The sequence below is a fragment of the Podarcis vaucheri genome (genome assembly GCF_965113315.1).
Source record: "Podarcis vaucheri genome assembly, chromosome: 12".
Classification (NCBI taxonomy): domain Eukaryota; kingdom Metazoa; phylum Chordata; class Lepidosauria; order Squamata; family Lacertidae; genus Podarcis; species Podarcis vaucheri.
In genome coordinates this window covers 21,286,363-21,298,978 of record NC_138750.1, presented here as the reverse complement: position 1 = coordinate 21,298,978, position 12,616 = coordinate 21,286,363, and the positions used below count along the sequence as shown (strand labels likewise).

The window sequence follows — 12,616 nt, the reverse complement described above, 5'->3', positions numbered from 1 at the left end:
CTGAAATTAGCCTGTTCCTGATATTTTCCTTTATCCCCAAGTGATTTACTATCTTCACAGATATGAAACACCACAAAATAATAATAAAGCACACTATAGTGAAAACAACAGCAAGTAGACATTAATATCTTTTAATTACTGGCCAGAATAATCGCATATGCATAAAGTAGATTAGTCTTAAAAATAAAGGTGGCAGAGATAAAATGTGAAACCTAGAAACATTACCAATTAATAATTTTCAGAGATATTTATAAATTGTTATCCTGTGCAATCCATTAAGGAAAGCTTAGTTTAATAAAATTGTCTTAACTAGATCTAGTAAAAATATTAACTAAAGGCTTGACGTACCATGTTTTAAGTCCACTTCAGCTTCTGGTTCTGACAACATCTGAATACTTGTTTTCAGTGCCACAGCTCCTGCTTTTGGGTTTGCTGCCTTCATTGGCACAGCTCCAGGAAAATACAGATATCTTTTTATTTTTGTCAGTGCTGGTAAGTCAGTTGTACTGCATAACACTTGAATGAGCATGTAAAATATCCATCTGAGAGATGCTGCCATTCGGGGGCCCATATAGCATTTTAGAGTTTATCTGTGCTTTAGTTTGAAGTTTGGCTGGTATATCCTAAGCATTTTAATTATAAGCTCCTGAGTTATTCCGAAGTTCCAAATAAAAGTTTGAATATTTAATATTATGATCTAGAAATTGCCTTTCAAAAATCACTTGCTCTTTTCTCCTGATGAAACCTGCCCAAAAGATTCTCAGTGACGGCTGCCAAGTCAATTACTTTTGGTGAATTTCTGTCCTGTTTATAAATCCAGATAATTTGCACTTTGTAAAGGCAAGTTTAAATAACGTTGCCTTTGAAATTTCTGGGTTGGGATCTATGTATCAATTCTGGATTGGAATCCATGTGCTATAGATGTATAGCTGTTAGGTGTTAATACATGCATTTTGAATTTTCCACTGATTAAAAAGTACTTAAATCTGTTTCCAAGCAAATATGAGGCTCAGATAATAAACCCTTCCTGCCAGCAGCACTTTTCTAGTTGCAGTCTCAGAAAGCAGCCAAGGTAGGAGGGAGGGAGGCCGCTGGTATATGCAGGGAGTTCGTTTCTGAGAGTGCACACCAAAGAAACTAGTATTGAGACCAACTACTACTAGGGACCGTTGCACTCCAGGAGTAGCTTCCATGGGCATAACCCTTCAGAGCAGGATTAACCAAAGATCGTAATTCAAGCTGTGAAAACATTTGTGGTGGGCTTCTGATGCTCATCTCGTGTTTGAAGTAAGCATTGCCAAGCCCCCAAAGTTAATTCCCAGGCTGAGCCTAGCAAACTTCAGTGGCATTGGTACCTCAAATTATAAAAAGGTAAAGGACCCCTGACAGTTAAGTCCAGTCACGAATGACTCTGGGGTTGTGGCGCTCATCTCGCTTTACTGGCCGAGGGAGCCGATGTTTGTCTGCAGACAGTTTTTCTGGGTCATGTGGCCAGTATGACTAAGCTGCTTCTGGCGAAACCAGAACAGTGCACGGAAACACTGTTTACCTTCCCGCCGGAGTGGTACCTATTTATCTACTTGCACTTTGACATGCTTTTGAACTGCTAGGTTGGCAGGAGCTGAGACTGAACAACGGGAGCTCACCCCGCCGCGGGGATTTGAACCACTGACCTTCCGATCGGCAAGCGCTAGGCTCTGTGCTTTAGACCACAGTGCCACCCACGTTCCTGTACCTCAGATTTACTTCAGTTAAATAATAAATGATGCCTCATAATTGACGCTCCCTTGCACCATTAGCTCATTTAACATGGATTTCCCTTAAAATGCAATCTTTGAAAGCACTTCTTGAATAGTTAAGTCAATTTCTGGAAGTGTTTAGTCACGTAAGCAGATTGTATCTGCCTGTAAAAATAGCAGTACCCTGTTTAAGCTGAAATGACATTTTAAAAGATATCTGCTTCTAGATATTTGTTTCATCTTTTTGATATGTTATAAACACACACACACACACACACACACATGCACAAAGTGAGAAATAAGTTTTGTAGAGGAAAAATACCCCAATGTGAATAGAATAATCAATACAAAATAGGATAATTCTACTAAACGAATATTTGAAAAGCTTTTTATTTTAAAAGGGAAGTTTCATTCTGATTCCAAAATCATTTACAGCCTGAAATACAGTTCAGTTAAAACCTAAGAACTAGGATTTAAACATATACTGCATAATCAGCTTAGATCTGTATGTCATCTTAATTGGATAATGGATTAGAGTTTGAAATGGTTAAGCTGGAATACACAAATGAGGTATCTTGAAAGAGCTATAGTGAGGTTTTTTAAGCCCTAGGAATTGCTTTATTAGATTAGATCAAATGCCTATCTAGTTGCACATGCTGTTTAAAACAGTGAATAAGTCAGATGTTTGGAAGCTTGCAAGTGGAGTAACCATGGAGATGGCTATCTCCAGTAATTTCCCCCAGTATCTGGTTATTAAAAGTATGATGCCTGAATATGGAGGCTCAATTATTATTATTATTATTATTATTATTATTATTATTATTATTATTATTATTAACTATTACAGCTAATAGATTTACAGATCAATGACTTTCTGTACTAAGTTTCCATCTAATTTAGCAGCCATCACTGTTTCTTAGCTATGGTTTGCACAAGTTGATTCCTTTTGCTTATTTTAATTGAAACGAGTGAGCAATTTTATTCAATGGGCTGGGAAGCTAAAATTTAGGGAGAGAATGATTTCTCTACCTATTTCAACATTTTATGAATGTATATCATGTATCCCCTTAGTCGTGCTTTCTGTCATTGTAAAATCACTGCTTTATTTCCCTAATCACTTTAGTTGCTACTTTCTGTACCTTCTCCAGTTATCCTTTTAGAAATTGAGTTACCAGAGGTGAACACGATGTTCTGAAAGGCAGTGCAGCTTCTACTAACACATTTGGATAGGAAGACTATCTTTAGCTGTTTTTGTCCCAATGGATATCTGAGATCAGATGTAACTCCTCTTAGGGGAGAAAATATGGACGAGAAACAGTCTGAGGAAAGAACAATTTGAGATTTGAGGGAGAAAGTTTAGCATCCTCCTCGCCATGGGTATAGCCAGCATTTTTGTTGGGGGGGGGGGACAGGCCTTTTGTTAGAACTTGGGGAGGAGGCACAAGTTTCCTACCCTTGAGTTAGGTTCTTTCGTGCCTCAGATTCCTTGCAATCAAATTTTAAGATGATATTTTAAAATATGTATTTCACCACAAGGTGGCGCACACGTATATTGAAAACGCACTAGCTTTAATCCTTTGTACTGTAAATAACTTTCTTGGAAATTCCTTCTTTGTATGCTTGTTTTGTCAAGAAAATACCTTAAATCAAGTAATACACATTTCATCACAATGTCATTTCTTTAAAAAGTGTGCTTTACTGCATTATGTGTGCACATAATTGTTGTGCATACATTACTATATCAAACTGAAGAGGTTGTGAATGACGTCTTCCCTTGTAATTAGCATGTATCCACCTTGATAGACACACAAAAGGATGACTACTTTTGCTATCATAATTCTAGTTTTGTTTGTTTTTTTAATTACAAGTATTCAAAGGGCAAACGGGCCTTTCATTAGGCATAGTTATTTGGAGCAATTAAGGGAATTAAAATAATTAGGATTTTGTGTTAGCTGTTCTGAAAAAAAGGTGATTTTTCAGGAAGATTATGTTAATTGAACCAACTATGGAGATCTAACAACACAGTTTATTTTAGTTTTTGCTCTTAACATTTGTGCTTGGTTTTTTTTAAAAAAAAATAAATCGAAAGCTTGCAAACAAACGGTGTAGTTCATTCGGTTTATTAAAATAATTACCCTTTTCTATTCTGTGTATGCTCCTATATAATATAAAGTTGCAGGTTCAGGGAGGATCATGCAGAAACGCAACAAGGATGCAGAGCATTCCTTGCAAAGAGCAAGTCGTTACTTCTGTATGGTATGGTGCGTATACTTAAAAAGTTAGCTTCGCCTATTTGAACAGCTTCATGGTTTGGACAGCTATACAGAATACGTAGGGTTGGATTCAGAGATAGGCATGCTTAAATTAGTCATGTATTCCAACTTAATCCCATTGATTTTAGTGGGTCTGTGCTAAAGTTGACTTAAGTTTAGATTCCATCCCATTGATTTCTCTGGGTCTGTTTAAAAAATACTAAACTGTATTTAACTCAGAGTATAATAATAATTATGGGAGTTAAAAGGGTGTTAATAGAAAGCCTTGGCTTGGGGTAAGACCATTATTCATGAAGCAACACCATTCATTTTAGTAAGACTTGTATGTAAGTTGAAGACAATGGATTGCACCAGAAACTGAAGTGGGTACAAAAATTAAAAAGCAATACTGGGAAAGCCTGCGTAATTGTTGTGGGTCACACTAATTTTCCCAAACACAAAGAAGTGAATGGGAAGCTAACCAGCTGCTCAACCTTGTTAGATGACACCAAGCTTGGAAATGTCTCCTAAAGCTACAATTCTAAATGAATTTATATGTAAACAAAGTCTAATTCAATCCATTGGACCTTACTTCCAAGTAAACATGCACAGGACCAATTTGTAATCTTAAGTGATTCTATAGTATGGAAAAACTGGTTTCTTTCCAATGTGTTGTCATTTTGGCTGAGGCTGGCTTGGACTAACATTATTCCCCTTCTTTTTATTTGTTTGTTTCAGGGACATTTCAGAAGTTTAGGAAAGCAAAAACAATTTAATAAAGTGTTTGTGTGCTGGGTACATATGTTGTCCCCTTTGTTGTGATCTGTGGTATTACTGGCCCTTTGATTATTTTTTAATGCAGTAGTCAAGGCTAAAGGCCAAATGAGGGCATGATTAATGGCATTCCCACATTATTCCTTTTGAAGCCTTTACCAACCCAGAATAAAATAAAAAAAAAAAATGTCATTGATCCTATTTGTGCACGAAACTTCTGGGTTCACAACATGATCTGTGAATGTGCTTGGCTTCCCAACGCAGAATTGCTAACCAAGGTTGTGTGCACATGTCAGGAGTCCAGTCCCTGGCTTGATAACACAGCGAGTGTAATTAAAAAGGATGATTTATTGCCAAAACAAACAGACAACTCTGGACGGCTCTAACACAGCCCCCGCCATCATCTGTCATGATGACCCTTCTGAAGCCTGCTTCCGGTGAGACTAGAAGCAACTGAACTTTCGCTTCACACATCTTTTTTACTTCCTATCTTGGAGCCCTCCTATTCGTCAAGACCTCAGACTGAGTGCGTCAGCACCCTACTCTTTCCCATTCTCTGAGAGGCTGTCTCTTAATTCTTCCCCGTGTGTTTGTGCTTCTGGCAAGCTTTGACTGCGTTCTAGCTGGCTCCCCGCCATTCCCTTATCAGTTGGCATTCCAAGGGGCGGTGAAGTTGGCACAAGCCGATGCTCATCCTGCATGGCAGTTAACCCTCTCTGTTCCTTGCTGCTATCTTCAGCTGGCTGCAACCCTTCCCTTGGAGGTGGCTCATTCATGACAGCACATTACTGGTGTAAAATGCAACCAGGTTGTTATTTTTCTCAATTTGGATCGAAGCTGGGCTGGAGAAAAACACATCAGAACAGTAATTCATTAAAAAACACCACCACCAGATTGTGTCTAATGTTGTGGGTAAACCACTTCCCAAACTATCAGTTGGAGTGTCACGGTCTGGTTTACGGGCGGTCAAAGTCCTGGCAGAAAACGTCGGGACTGGGGGCAAGACGGCGGGGTGGGAGCAGGAACGAGAGTCCAGAAGCCAGGAGTCAGGAAGCCAAGGGCCAGAGAGCCGGGAGTCACAAAGCCAAGGGTCCGAGGGTCAGGATGCAAGGGGTCATGAAGCCAAGGGTCTAAGGATCAAGAAGCAAGGAGTCAAGAAGCCAAGGGTCCGAGGGTCAGGAAGCAAGGAGTCAAGAAGCCCAAGGCAGGAAGCGTGTGCTGTGGCAAAGTGCCAAAGGGAAATGCTGACATTATATCCCTTCTCGGCTCTTGCCACCAGGTGCTGTGAGTTACCAATCGGCCTCACCTGTGCGGCCGCGCCTTGCCTCTTGAGAAGAAACTTAGGAAAGCCCTAGCCCTTGCGGCAAGAGTATTGTTAGCCCAGAAATGGAAAGAAGAAGAAATTCCGACGAAAGAAGATTGGCAGGTGAAATTAATGGACTATGCAGAATTGGCCAAAATGACAGGAAGGATTCGAAACCTGCGGGACCAGAGATTTACAGAAGGTTGGAAAAAGTATATGAATTATTTGAAGAGCAACTGTAATCAACAAATCACGCTGGTAGGACTGCAAGAAGTTTTGTAAGGAGAAATATACGAAGTGTTACAAAGTAGAAAAAGATAGAGATATTGGTTATGAGTTTGAAAGGTAATAGGGAAGATAAGAAATGCATACTGAGAGATTAGATTGGAAAATTTTCAGACAGGATTGATGGAAGTCAAAAATTTGAATAAGATGTAAAAGTATGTTTAATTACTGTTGAAAATGATATGTTTAAAAAACCAATAAATTATATATATATATATATATATATATATATATATATATATATATATATATATATATATGCAGGTTTTGGTGTCTTCGGGTGTCTTCCCGTGTAAGAGTCGGGGTGTCTGTGCGACGTTTCGACGAGGTCTCACTCGTCATCTTCAGGCTGGTGCGAGTGAGACCTCGTCGAAACGTCGCACAGACACCCCGACTCTTACACGGGAAGACACCCGAAGACACCAAAACCTGCATTCCTGTACCCGTGAAAATCTACGAAAGCATATATATATATATATATATATATATATATATATATATATGGAAAGCCCTAGTCCTGCGTGCGAAGCCCTACCGGTCACAGGGCCTGGCTCCTGCACGCACTCCTGACACGGAGTGCCTTGGGTGCAGAGTAAATGGAAGTGTATACACAGCCTAAGTGTTGAAAAATGACATGCTTCAAAAGTATTTTGGCATTTTACATTTTACAAGTACATTTCCATTTGTATTTTGACTTTTAAAAGTTGAAGCCAGTGGTTCCCAAAGGAGGCGGGTGCCACCCTCTGCAGGTTGGTAGGATTACCTAGGAGGGCACTTAGAGGCATGGGGGCAGCAGCTGGAGGTGTAAATGACTATAATAGTTTGAAAAGCTGGTATTGCCAGATCAAGTTTGTGAGGAAATTAAACTAGTTTTAATTAGGTTTTGCATAAGTGTGCAATTAATTTTTTACTGTGTTGAATTTTATTGTGTGATGTTCCTCAGTGGGTCTAGGAAACCACTATTTAGAATAATAATCTTTTTTTACAGGGTAGGGGGCACTGGGGAACCAAGGGGGCAATGGCCCCCCCAAGTTTAAGAACTTGGTCTAGGCTCTATGAGAGCAGTGCTTGGAAGCTTTACTTGCAATGGTTGAGGCGAAAATCCTTTTGTAAATGTTTTTTGGTTTTGATTTAGAATGTCACTGTGCACACTAATTCTCCCAATACTGGCAGTTGTATAGACACTTTAGATCATTTTTGCATGGACCTAGAAATTTGAAGGCTGTCAAAAGAGAAACAGGGAGCCCAGGACCATATGTCTACAAGGCAGTGCAATCTTAAATGTTTCAATAACAAACGCATTTAGCCAGGGCTTTTTTTCCCCAATCCGAACTCACCAGAACTCAGTTCCAGCACCTCTTTCTCTAGAAAAATAGCACTGCTTTTAGCCATTTTACTCTGCTTGGTAGCGCATTTGTATTTTAAAGGAGTACACGATATCTGGATAAAGAGACAAGCCTATTGTGAAAGGGGTATACCCAAGACAGGCGAGTCAGCTTGTATAAGAGAAAGAGATGCCACCATTTTTGATAGGTAGGAAAATGATTTTATTTTTTTTGAAAGGTTCAAAGTGACCTTGTGTATTAGGAGCTGATCCATAAACCCGTGAGGGTACTATAGTTGAGTGCTTTATTATCTCAACTTTGAACTGGAACTCTAAAGTGTTTCTTAGGCTGCTTTTATGCATTAACTGCAAGATGTACAGTATACATAAATAATTTGCTTGCTTCCTTTACTCCATTTTCCCGGATATAAAATGTGTTTCTTTTTATAAATCCACATTTGCTGGAATATGAGCGGTATGGTTTGTTTCTTTGCTTTGTGGGGGTTCCAGAGAACATATGGGGCATCTGTATAAATATAGTATATAAATAACTAAATAACTGATAGGGCAGATATTCCTGGTCAAAGGTAGTACAATAAGCCTGCAACTTATGTTCACCTTACCTACGCGATCTCAATAAATAAAACACAGGAAAAAGCAAAATATTTTAGCCACTGTGATCCACGCGACGGTCACCTCCAGACTGGATTATTGTAACTCGCTCTACGTGGGGCTGCCCTTGAGACTGACCCAGAAACTCCAGCGGGTGCAGAATGCTGCAGCGAGACTCCTTACGAGGTCTTCGCTGCGAGATCACATTCACCCGGTGCTATACCAGCTGCACTGGCTCCCGGTGGAGTACAGGATCAGGTTTAAGGTGCTGGTTTTAACCTTTAAAGCCCTATATGGCCTAGGACCCTCGTACCTACGGGACCGCCTCTCCTGGTATGCCCCACAGAGAAACCTACGGTCTTCAAATAAAAACATCTTGAAGGTCCCAGGCCACAGAGAAGTTAGGCTGGCCTCAACTAGAGCCAGGGCTTTTTCGGCTGTGGCTCCGATCTGGTGGAACACTCTGTCACAAGAGACCAGGGCCCTGCGGGACTTGACATCCTTCCGCAGGGCCTGCAAGACAAAGCTGTTCCACCAGGCCTTTGGCCAGGGCACAGCCTGACTCCCTCCCTCGGCAATCTTCGCAGAGCTCTGGCCCAATGGTTGCTAGTGGCTTGAATTAATTAATTTTTATAATGAATGATTTTAGAATGTTGTTTATGTTGTACTTTTGTACTGTTTTATTGTTGTTAGCCGCCCTGAGCCCGGCTTCGGCTGGGGAGGGCGGGATATAAATAAAATTTTTTATTATTATTATTATTATTATTATTATTATTATTATTATTATTATTTATCTTCACTTTGGACTCAGATAACTAGTAACTGCAGGGGTGTTAGTTGAAGAAAATTATGTTGTACAGGTTTCATAATTCATAGTACCACATGGATATAGCATAGATCAGAACGGAGCAGAGCCAACAAGCTATTTTGCTGCTTGAGGAAAAGGTCAAGATGGCACCCTCCCTGTTCCGAATGCAAAAGCCACATCTTACTTGGTGAAAGGACCACATCCTCTCCCCTACCTGAGGGCAACAGAATAACTTAAGAGGTGCAAAGGGAATGGTAGAAGGATTCCCATCTCCGACATTAGCCACCCGAGGCAGCTGTCTCACTCTGTCTAATGGTAGGAACAGCCCTGGAACTAAAGAAGAGCAGGGCCCAAGACAATAGTCAAGAAAGCATGCAGAAACTGTTTCCTTCCCTTCTCTGAAGAGATAACATTGGTGAAAGCAGCCTTTTGTCTATAGAGGACTAGATTGAGATTCCACGCTCCCCTACACAAACTGTATCTTCCTGTAGGAAACTAATCCAACAAGCCGTGCTTCAAAAAATAGACTGACTGTTGACAAGATGATGGTAAAAAGAAAGAAAATATTAATAACTTCTAATCAGTTCTCTTTATTATTAAGGAGAATGCAATTTACAATTTCTGCATAAGCAGGGATTAGATGTTGAGTTTAGTTACTGGTGCCTAGCAACAAGCTAAAGGCATTTCTTCTAGATTTGTTTTCTATAATATTAAGGTAACCCTCTAAACTTAAATCTCTTTAATCATATAGCCTATATTTTGGGATTGTATAAATTAAGAATAGGAGCCTTTCATCTTTGCCTCTAAAGACTTCTTTTTTTCCTCCCAACTTTGATTTCAGTTCAGTAAATGCAAATGCTAACAAACAGCATTACTAAGTTGCAATATATTGTTTGATCAGCAAGTACTGCGTTGAAGTTCATTGTTTCAAAGGTTCCAGGTCATGCTCATAGTTTTGCTAACTATTGTGCCTTAAGCCTACAAGAGAGATTGCATAACAATTGAAATGGTTATGACACATAGTTTAGATACCAATAAATGGCTCTGTACATAGCAGAACTGGGCATGTTCAAGACTATGTGAAAAATTGCGTGGCTTCTACAGTTCAGCTTCTAGTTCACTGTAAACTACAGTTTCCTTTTGTCTAAACTATGCTGTATTCCTTTTTTCATTAATACAGGAGACTTCTTTCTCACCAGTGCTTCCTCACACCGGAAGCCCTCAAAACAGCTTTATTTTTACTTCACTTTCACTTTATTTCCCTTTCCACTCAAAGCAAAATAATTCTCAAAGACCTAATTATAGTTAGTACAAAACTTAGTAAAACAGCATATTTTTATTGGTTTGGGCTGAAGTCATATCTACAGTACAACTATTTGAACTCAGTAGGGCTTCCTTCTTAGTAGACTTGTATAGAATGTCACTGTTAATATGTTGTTTCAAATGCCCACGTTTAAAAGTTGTAAATAACATGGGATTTTTTTTAATGATTGATGGCATATGTAGTTGATACTGGATTTCACAGTGTAGTCAAGGCAGGTGTCTGGATTTACATTCATTTATAAACTCCCAAAAATGAAGAGTTCAAAACTCTACCAACAGGACCTAACTCAGGAACAGGCAAAGACATTTTGATCTATGAGACAAAATCAAATAATTCTCTTCCTTGTTTAAATGGGAGAAATAGACAACTTGCTGTCCTTTAATGTCACCCCAAAACTGCCAAAGATGGGTCAGCTGTGTGTGTCTCTGCCTCATGTAAGTTCTAAAAACTGATATGGATAGCTAATTTTTTAAAAATGGATGTTTCCATTTGGGGGAGGGGTATTAAAATGGGTTCATAATCTTAAATTTATAAATATATAATTATATATATTTGCAACTCCAGGTGTATGTAACACATCCAAGACTAGCTGAGTCCATGCATATATATTTTTGCACGGATTTGTAATTTCAGAAACATAGTACTAATAGTTTGATAGCTAATATAATGTGTGTGTGTTTCTGTAGGCAAATGTATACAAGAGGGGGAAAGTCTGGTATGAAAGTGCATTAGAAGAAGCAAACAAATTGCTGGCCTGTTCTGCTCAGCAAAGGCTTGAAATGTGCTACCTCTCAAAAACGGGTACAGTTATCTGGCTTTCTGTCTCTCTATATTGACTTCATTGTTTGTTTGTATGCAAAGTGGATTCTTTCCCTAGTACAGTAATTGTAATGTACTAGTAATTGTGGTATACAGTAATATAATGATTTCAAATTATTAAATGAAAACTAAGGCTTTATATGTATAAGTGCTTCATGCGGATTGCTTGTGACCCTCGCTCTTTTATCTGTCTTCTACTTTGAGTGCTCATTCATGACATTGCCCTGTTTGATATGTGGGGGTTGATTCTGCACAACATGTGTCCCTTGAAGGAGTGGCTGGATTGCTGCCATGGTCCTCCCTGTAACACACATGATATTTTCTGTTGATGTCTCATCCATGTTGACCGTGTCATAATCCTGAATGTAGACATCTCCAGAACATATCAGTTGTAGATAGTGAGGCTGGTGCTGCTTACTGGGAGGAGGGGTGAGGCAGCAGTGAGGTCAGCATGGTGCGAAGGCACTGGCAGAGCCATTCTGGCACTCCTGGCAGTGCACTTCCACGGCACTAACCTCCCCACCACCTCCCCGCTTCCCTTCTACTTTCCAGTAAGCAGCAGCAGCAGCATAAGCAAATGGAGGTCAGGTGAGCAACACAGCCCCCTAAAACCATCCACTGCTGGAAAACACGGCCACCAGAGGTGATAAAGGGACCCCTGACCATTAGGTCCAGTCGGGACCGACTCTGGGGTTGCGGCGCTCATCTCGCTTTATTGGCCAAGGGAGCCGGCGTACAGCTTCCGGGTCATGTGGCCAGTATGACTAAGCCGCTTCTGGCGAACCAGAGCAGCGCACGGAAACGCCGTTTACCTTCCCGCCAGAGAGGTACCTATTTATCTACTTGCACTTTGACGTGCTTTCGAACTGCTAGGTTGGCAGGAGCAGGGACCGAGCAATGGGAACTCACCCTGTCGCGGGGATTCGAACCGCTGACCTGATCGGCAAGTCCTAGGCTCTGTGGTTTAACCCAGAGTGCCACCAGAGGTGATAGCACTGTGTAAAACAATTCCACAGGCGGGGGGGGGTGGCGCAGGTAAGCCCCGCCCCACATAATTGATCACAAGATGTGGCACATGCACACCATTTGAATGGCAATGCCCTTCAACTTGGGAGGGGGGCTCAGCCCCCTGAAATCTATCATGGGGGGGGGGCAAAGGGACCTCAGCCCCCAGGAGTTGGCTCTTATGTCCACAGCAGATTAAATTATGTGTGTGTTTGGTGCATATTTGGAAAACTTGTGCAGGTAGTAACAGCAGTACAGAAAGGTACCATGCAATCCCTTATAATATAATTATATATTTAATAAAATATTTTTTTGTACCAGTACTACATCTTGTTATTACAACTTGATGTATCAGAGAACAGATTGGAATA

The 12,616-nt window shown here is 40.3% G+C and overlaps 1 protein-coding gene across 3 annotated transcripts in view; it reads left to right on the top strand.

Annotated features, from left to right (window-relative positions):
- Positions 1 to 12,616, top strand: part of ZCWPW2 (zinc finger CW-type and PWWP domain containing 2) — a 57,886-nt gene that overhangs the window by 19,409 nt on the left and 25,861 nt on the right. For all 3 annotated transcript variants that reach the window (XM_082193535.1, XM_082193534.1, XM_082193533.1), the window contains one exon: positions 11,108 to 11,222. In XM_082193535.1, the coding sequence (XP_082049661.1) occupies positions 11,108 to 11,222 (115 nt within the window). The remainder of the gene's footprint in view (positions 1 to 11,107; positions 11,223 to 12,616) is intronic.